The following is a 9204-nucleotide window of genomic DNA, read 5'->3' as shown; positions in this document are numbered from 1 at the left end:
CAGTTATAATCAGTCTCAAGACTAAGTAATCTATGTCTGTATTGGCTTTAGAACATATAAAAAATAGACCAGACATCTGTTCCATCTAAGACACAAATAAGGGGTGTGTTTTCACTAAAAACACTAGACTTCAAAACTTGGCATCATCAGTAAAATCCTAAGACACATTTTCAAATTGTATAAACCAAGTGCCTAAATAGAAAAGGTTTGATATTGAAGAGGAACCCATCCACATAAAATAAAACTCTTTAAAATGGAATGTAGCCAGTTTCTAAATGCATTAAAATATTACGGTGTCTCTATAAATAGAAAATCAGATAATGGTGAAGCGCTAAAGCAGTCCTTTCCAAGTCATTCAAGTGTATATATTTCTCTCTCTTTACTATCATTAACACACAGTTGTTTGAGCTACAGCTGTTCTAGCCTTTGGCAACAGTTCAAGTAAGTTCCACTCTTCTCTCCTTTGCAACCCTCCATCTTCCATTTTGACACCACAGAGTTTACAGGGCATGTCTTGATTTAATGAAGATTTAGGAAAAATGTGTCCCAAACTCTGTTGATGTGTGTGCAGTCAATCAAGGAAGCATGTCATAAATTCACCATGGTCCTTCAATTTTCACTCAGGCAGTGGCACATGTATAGTCCCAGCATCCAAGAGAGGTTACATGCTGACAAGCTCCCTCTTACTTGCACAGAGCCTGCTGAGAAGGATTTCAGAATAAACTTGATTTATTGGACCTCGGACATGATATGGGGACTGAGAATTTGTTGTGTAGTCCTGCAGTTGTGATGGCTTGCTTTGACTGCCGAAATATTTCCCCAGTGTATAGTGCCTTGACAGTGTCATTGTTATGTGCGGACTTTCTTCAGAGGGATTTGATTTCACCACCTGCAAAAGAAGTGACATATGTGAGTGCTTTCAGCCTGTACCTACAGAGACACACAGCTGTCTGTACAGAAATGCTGAGACAGTTCTCCACAAAGCAGATCCTGATACTCTTACCTTGAGCTTCAAGTTGCTCACAAACAGTATTTTAGTGGGCCAAATTGCTATGTTACGTGCTAATTAAAGTGCAAGATCTTACTCACCTAAGCCTTGAAATCTAAATGTATAGGCCCATTATACTCAGTTGGTTGATTATGTAATGCCTTTGTATATTAGACTCTGTTCTTGTCATTAGGTACAATTTATCGGAACAACAAAATTTATAATTAACAGCTTGTCTGCATATTTACCATGGGAAGAAATAAACTCAGGACAGCCCTGACTTGCAGGAAGATTTAAATCCTGCTCTGATCCCAAGCACTTGAGGAACATATGCTGTGTCTCAGCTGTGAGTCCTGCGAGAATGTCTCACTCTCAGGTCTTGATGCAAACCTGGCCCAGCTCCATGTTGAGACGAAAGCTCTCATGCATCATGTTTCTCCAAGAAGGGAGTTATGGTGCAATTTCACATTCCTCTCCGTGGGGCATCACACTGACACAACCACAATGTGGTTCAGTAACTTAGTGCAGAAGAATGCTCCTCCTTGGCCCCCCAAGTATTTATAAAGCTCTGGGATTATCATGGTTAGTTTGTATGGAATAAACAAATGCCTACAGGACTAATGAGAGAGAAAGTGAAAGGTAGGGTTGTCAGGAGCCTAATGACTGGGAGGGGTGGTCTCCTGTGAGATGCTGAAGGTCTCGTCTCCATGAACACACGGTCACTGATGAATAATGAAGCAACTTCAAGAGAGACAAAAATTCAGAACCTTGCATGGATGCAGGACAGAAAACCCTGATGCAGGCATCAGCAAATCCAGAGAAAGCAGAAATGGGCCAAGTGGTTAACTTATTTTTAAAAGAGTAAATATATGCTGACTTGATAGCTCTGATGCCCATCAATTTTCCTGTTATATCAATCACAGCAGACACTTGAAAAAAGTAGACTTAATTTATTAATAAACATATTTATGCAGAAGCATATTAGCTTTTTAAAAATATATATTCACTGTCACTGAACAATCAGAAACAAAGTTCATACGTAGTGAAGCTCATACTAAATGAAAAAACTCAAGAAATTCAATGTGAATAAAGGAATAATATGTGCAAAGTCTTGAAAGACTGGGCAGAGAGGCTATGAGGGAGCTGGCTGAACTGAAAAAAGACCAGGAATCATCCATGTAGAAAATTAATATATCCTCTGATCAATTTGATACAGCTAAGCCAAGGGCTGTTATTTGTTTTCATGCAACTACTGCAGGTTCATTTTTCTAAATTAGTGCCTTAGATCTTACAACTATTTCAAAACGATGCCACCTTGAACCAGCCACCAAAACTGCATTCCTGTTAGGCATAATCTCCCAAGAATGCAATCTAATGTTCATCCAGCAGTCAGACACTGATTAAAATACCAAAATCCCAAGGTTGGTAGTTTTTATTTTGTGACCATGACTTCATTGCCATTAACTTAGGAAATAAATCTGAATTAAAAAATAGGTTCCATAAAGGTCTTTATAACTGCTGGACAATCTACTCCTCCACAAGCATTTGTGAAGAATGAGGTAATTAAAAAAATCAGGTCTGATGTGTGCTTAGAAGTAGAAGCATGTTTGGGCAGAAAGTACCAGAGTTATGCAGGATATTTGTCCCAGATCAATATAATCCCTTTGTGAGTCCAGACCCCTTGGGAATCTGAGTGGAGATGGTCAGGTCTACACAGCTGTGGATTTCTATGCTATTAGGGAAAACTGAGGCCCTCTGAAGTGGATTGGTGGGAACTCAAATAATTTATCAGGACAACAGGGGAAACAGCTTTCTGTTTGGCCAGCTAGTGAGAACTAAGTGAGAACTAAATGAGCACTGCCGAATGCATTTCAGTTCTTCTTTTCTGACTGCACAGAACTGCCACCCCTACATTCCCACACGACTATGCTTCAGCTCAGATGGCATTTACAGATGGGTGCTGTCCTCAGGGAGTTTAGGAGATCATTTTTGAAGAGAAAGAAAGTGAAAGTACAAAGCAGCAGATTTACTCCATCTCATCTGGTTTCATAAAACATGAAAAGTGCTGGGGTTTTACACAGTGTTCTTGGCTCTGAACTTGGAGGCAAAATGCCATTTTCCTAGCACAAACTGCTCCAGCACCTGATGAAACTCCGCTTCCCAGGATGCAGAAATAAACTCATGAAAAAACTGTTAAAACTAATGAGGTATCAAAAGCATTCAGGGACTTTCTTTTTGCTTTCCTCAAGGATGAAGTCTGGTTCTTGGTGGCTGATGGATTCTCCCGGGCACATCTATGCTTCTTTCAGGCACAACGACCTCTCAAGCCTCATTAACAACAGCTCTGTGAGCCAGATTCTCCCCTGATCCTCCTCAGAAACACATACTCTCTGTTGAGATTCCTCTGGCAGAGAAGCAAGGCCAAATCCGCATGAGCACATACAAAATGATAGAGGAGTGCATGAAAAATGCTGATGACCAATCACACCCTGCTGTTTTCCACCCAATTCCATAAAAAGCATCTGAAATATGTCTCTTTGAAGCTCTCCATTTCACTCAAAAGCTCTGTGGAAATGGTGAGTATCAGCAACGACCCATGAAGACACCAACATCTGGGTTCTAGACAAAAAAGGGTCAGTATAGCTGTCTGGATGAAATGGAGGGAGCCATATACTCCATGGGACTATTTATCCATCACATAAATATCTGCTCAGTGACTTACTCCCTCTTTTCCAGCTCCCTTTGGACCAAGCTGTGTTTGTGCCTCTCTCATGTAATCTCAGAGTAGATTAAAGGATTGGTTAACTGATGATGCCTGTTGTGTTTGGTCCCAAAGCAGGACTGAGGCCATGGCAATGGTCTGAAAACATGTGGGCTGCTGAGGAGCCTGAGGTGGAAACCAGCTGTGAGGCTGACACACAGCACATGAGGTCAGACAGGTCTGATAATGCTCCCAAACCTGTGCTTAGTCCCAGCGAGCCTCATACTGAAGCAGAGTCACAACCAGTAGCAGCTGATTGTCTCCCCACTCTCTTTTAGGCACACACTTGTCGTCCAGTAGACTGTCTCTGATATTATATTTCTGTCTGTGATATTTCAGGAGAAAAATCAAAGCCTTATAGTTGCTATTTTTTTTTATCCTGCTTTATGTAAAGGTGACTTCTGTGGCTGACAGAGTTTTAAATATCATCCACTGGCTACAAGAAAGCAGTTAAGCTTGCTATGCTAGCCCTTGGCCAGCAGACACTGCAAGGACACTCTGGAGCCTATGCTTGAATTTTTCTGTCATCACCACTGAATTTCAATTTGTTTAGTTTAAACTACTCCTAGGTTCAATTAGCCACAGCATATTTTGTTTCCCAGTGTATACTGTGGGTGTCTGATGAAGGAAACCATATTTTTAGAGCTTCGCTTTTTTTGGATCTTTAAGGAAAATATATCATATGTGTCCTGACATTTCTTCATAGCAAAAATTAGTGCTTCCACTTTATTCCTAGTGTCATGGTCCACCTTTGTACCTGTGAAGCTCTGTGGAGCTTCTGTACTAACCCTCCACAGGGCCAGGTCCTGGGAACAGGCTTGGCCAAGAGTGAGGCTTACACAAAAATAGGCATAACTTGGCAAAATAAGCAAAGGGGTTTTCACTTTCTCTTGAGAGATTCAGAAAACATTTGGTGGTCTCTCTTATAAATTAATGCTGGCAAAATATTGGGATTTTACTTGTGTGGGTGATAGTCTTTTTTAAGATTTACGCACTTCTGAAAACTCTAATAAAAACGTTCTAGGATTCTCTCCATAAGAATTAACTTGTGGAGTTCTGTCTTGTAAATGACACATCAAATTGCTTGTGTCATTATTCTAATCAGTAAACAAACTCCTGAGATTTCTTCTAACTAGAAGCTTCTTATTGGCTCAAAGCCCCCAGCTGATTGTGAAACACCCTAAGTTCATTAACTCTTGGTTTCAATGAGACATCTTTCATTGCATCCTTTTTTTCCTCCAGTTTTAACTTTTTGGTAACAAGTTCTTCTCATTCTATATTTCATTCTATGAAAGAACTTGCACCTGTCATCTCTCTCTTGATCACTCAGAGAAAATGCAATCTTCTTGAAAGATATGTCAGTTCAAGTTTTATAGACCTAAACAGACTTTGATGGAATAAACTGTGGTAGTTTCCTAGTCTTTCATTAAACAGGCAACCCAGCTTCAGTTCATAAGAATGAAGGTCCTTGTAGCATCAATTTCTTACTGTGATAAACATGACTTTATCTAAAGAGGTACCAGAAGGCTTCTCTGTCCTTATATCCAGCAAAGAATTGAGGCACAGGGTTACTGATGATGTCTGAGTGCACAATTCCAGTTTTTACTGAAGAAATATTTTTTACTGGGAATGAGGAGCTAAGCACCTGGAAGGATACGAGCCTGCTTTATTCCTGAAAGCTTTTTCTGGTTTCCAAAGGAAGTAATATAATATTCGCGGGTCTTCTTTAGGGCAATGAATGACGTGTTCAGATTCTCAAGCAGACTGACCACTGGGATAACAAGAACCTAGGAACGGGCCTTTTATACCCACAAGTTGATGTCATGGGTACAAGGAAGGTCTTGTGCAGAAGCTATGGGAATAGTCTAGTGACCTTGGTGACAGTCCTTTATCATATACAAAATTACTGTCATCAGCCTCATGTCAGAGGGTACAGGCTTACTTGACTACTCAAAAACCATATTCTCTGTTTTCATTCAGGGTTGCCTGCACTAAACCAGGGGTGCACTCTTCATTTGCTATACATAAGGTACAAGAACGCCAAAACTAAAACAAATCCCTCCTTTGCTGATGGGGAAGAGCACTCACTATAAAAAGACATACCACATTCTCAAAATATGCCTTAAACAAAACCAGAAAAACTTTAAATATCTTGTTTTTCAAACTCTTTACTTTCACTGGTTTGGCAGCCTCTGGGCTGATTTTGTGCCTAGGTATAATAATGTATTTGCTTATTCATTTTTTATTTAATCCGTGGACTCCTGTCATTTGTAATATATTGTGAACATTTCTTGCCAGAACTTCAAATGAACAGAAGAATATGTTCTCAATTGCCCTGCTCATATATTTTACCATGTTCCTGTTTCACCAGTCCAGTAGCTACAAAACAGAAGAAAGAACTTCTATAGATTTCAGACAAAACTGAAGGCAGAACTATAGGCATGAGTGAGAACAGGCATCTTATACTTCTGTTTGTATAGTCAGTCACTGTAACTATCTCAGATAACCCTTTCTCAGACATATGAAAACAGATATACAGCGGTAAGACTGGTCTTTCAATTTCAAGTTCCATTTTAAATGTACCTATGATTTGATGGAGTTCTGCTGAGCTGCTCGGTTAGGAAGGTTTCACACAAAAACTGGTGAGATTGAGGTATGGTGGAAAGAGAAATTGAGTCCATGCAGAACGAGTAGGGATATATAACACACAGCAAATAATATAAGAACCTGGAAGCCGTGTGCAACATCCTTTCATATGGGTTACCTCTGCAGAAGAGCATGCTTGTTTTTTATTTCAAGGAATCACCACTACAGCAGTTCAGCATGTGCTTGGGTGACGCTGCACTCTGAGCAGCGAGGCACTAGTGCTGCTGTGCAAACTGCCATCTCTGCGGTTTTTATTCAGGCCTAACTTTGAGTGACAGCTGTGAACCTTGCTGCATAACTTTTTATTTCTAAGCACCCGACAGTTAAAATCTCTCTTAAATACCTGGGAATGACATAAGCATAAACTATTACCTCATGGAAATGGCAACCGCACTTCCCTTGCAGGAATTCTTTGTACCGTCCCATGGTGATGACAAAGGTGTCAACTACTTCATAGCCAAAATTTTTTGCCGTATCCAGAATAATCAAGTTTTCGTTCCACAAGTTTTGCATTTCTGCCTGCATTCCAGACAAAATATTGCAATGTCTTGTCAGAAGGACTGTTAAAAGGTTATTGCATTCTGCCATGGAAATGAATAAGAAAACTGCATTTTTAATAAAGCAATTATGTTATACTCCAGACATTAATTACTATAAATTCATTCTTGAAAATAGCTATTACTCCAAGACAGTTGAAGATTATTTCAGAAATTATAATTACTTTTCAGTAGTTGTGCAGCTTCCTTCATAGGAAGACTTCAGTGTTGTTTAAAATATAATTACTGGGTAACTCTTTTTAGTATGTACTTAGCTAATATGGGGTGCAACTCAGAAAAAAAAATTCCATTATAAAGTTGTCTCTAATAAATGGTGAAATTGCTCCTGTAAGGAAAAATTCATCTTCAAATCAAAGTCATTGAGACTGTTGCTTAAAATGAGTAAAGGGCCATGGGTACCTTAGAAATGATTGTACTGAAGAACAGATTATTGTTTCTCAAAATACTGTAGGAAGGCCGGGAATAGAAAAAAAGTTAGCCATAAATTTGTCAAGGCAGTGGATTTGACACTGCACACAGAAAGGCTTTGAGAGTAGCTGGAGTGATCCAGACATCCAGAGCACCCAAACCACATGGGTAATCTGGCATATAATTCCAACATTGAAAGGGAAAAGAACATCGGTTATGCACTGGAGTTGATTTCTGGAGTTTATGAATTTACTGGATGAGAAACAGAAAAACACAGTCCTGGAAAGCCTTTAATGCTCTTTCTATCCTTGCCTCACCTGCCTTCGATCGAAGTTCTGCTTCTTCCTCCTAGGACTGAACTCTGCTGAAAGCTATGGCAGGAGCTACAACACTTCTTCATGTTGATGCCAACAATTTCCTGAATGTATCCCAATTTAGTCATCCAGGTAAATTAAGGAAATGGTTGGAATTAATAAGAAGACACTTGGTAGAGACAAGGCATATAGTGCTAACTTAGAAAGAAAGGGCAGATTCTGACAGTGCAGTCTCCATAGCAAAAAGAAGGGTGAGAGCAGCAGTCACACGCTGAATACAGCAGTGAGTCATGGTTGCAAAAAGATGTGGGTGCCAGTCTCCAGTGTGATAGGAGTGCTGTATGTAAACTATGAAAGCTAATAATTTTCTCTTTTCAACACCTGTGAATACATGGAGCATTACACGTGGTGCTGGTAGGCATCATTTACTCCATTCTGCCCTCCGGCGCTTCCCAGCCCCGTCTCATCCAGGCATTTTATACAGGTTCAACAGAGAACAACCATCCAAATTGTAAATAAAAATGTTGAATGGAATGAGTTACTAGCTCACTGAAATGAGCCCATCTGTTACTCTGAGAGTCTTGGACATGATTTAAACTGACTGTAACATCCCATTAACATACAAATAACAGGCTAGATTCACCAGTACATTCCAGCTGCTCTGTAATGTTCTGGCTTCATAGGCTGGTTGAGATAGATTTATGGAGAACCATGCAATGGAGCCAGACCAGTGAAGCTGGTCCAGGAGTAACTATGGAGGGAGCCTGGGGAGGGCCTGTGCTTGACGTGGTACGAGGAGCAATCTGCCTATCCCCAGCTCGATTTCTCAACTTTGGCAGCAGACTTAATGTCAGCGCTTCTTCTGGTTCCTGGGATGGCTGACTGAGCACAGCTTCTCAAACTGTGTTCTGATTGCAGCGGAATCCACGAAATAAGGCACATCGGTTTGAATCCACATCAGCAAGCCATATGAGCAAATATAAACATTATCCTTCCTTTGATTCACTTAAAGCTTGCTCAGCAGAGGTTGAAACATATTTTGACCAGACTGCAAAATTATTGCTGAAATGACAAGTCTTCCATGAAAATGGACTCTAAACATACTGTAGCTTACCTGTGACAGAGAATGTATTCCATCCACTGGCAGGTGAAAACCCATCCCTATGGATTTGATAATTACCAGGATATTTGATAGATTTTCCCTGTTTGGCAAATAATTAAAAAAAAAAAAAGATACACATTTTACTTAACAGACACATCAAAAGACACTTCATTTTTATTTTTTGAAAGTCAGCTAAGTGCACACTCATGAGAAAACAAATGAAATGTTTGTATTTAAAATTTTTTGGTGAAGTTGTTTCTCATAATTTGTCATATCAAGACTTGGAATAACACCAAGTACATAATATTACCTCTTCAACACCTTTTGGATAATTTGCAGGTGATTGGAATTAAGCCACTGAACGCCACCTACAATTAAGACGGTCTGGTCTGTGTTCTCCAGGGGACGTGATCTGAAACCCAGAATGG

At 39.9% G+C, this 9204-nt stretch overlaps 1 protein-coding gene across 1 annotated transcript in view; it reads right to left on the bottom strand.

The window, feature by feature from the left end:
* Positions 1–661: 661 nt before the first annotated feature.
* Positions 662–9204, bottom strand: part of CPED1 (cadherin-like and PC-esterase domain containing 1) — a gene marked incomplete at its 5' end in the record, with an annotated part of 73491 nt that continues 64948 nt past the window's right edge. The window contains 4 exons of the mRNA XM_010075205.1: positions 662–889; positions 6768–6914; positions 8789–8876; positions 9087–9188. Of these exons, the coding sequence (XP_010073507.1) occupies positions 662–889; positions 6768–6914; positions 8789–8876; positions 9087–9188 (565 nt within the window). The remainder of the gene's footprint in view (positions 890–6767; positions 6915–8788; positions 8877–9086; positions 9189–9204) is intronic.

This window comes from Pterocles gutturalis, unplaced genomic scaffold (genome assembly GCF_000699245.1).
Source record: "Pterocles gutturalis isolate BGI_N339 unplaced genomic scaffold, ASM69924v1 scaffold12477, whole genome shotgun sequence".
Taxonomy (NCBI): domain Eukaryota; kingdom Metazoa; phylum Chordata; class Aves; order Pterocliformes; family Pteroclidae; genus Pterocles; species Pterocles gutturalis.
The sequence above is the reverse complement of the archived record's forward strand: the minus strand, read 5'-3'. Positions and strand labels throughout refer to the sequence as shown.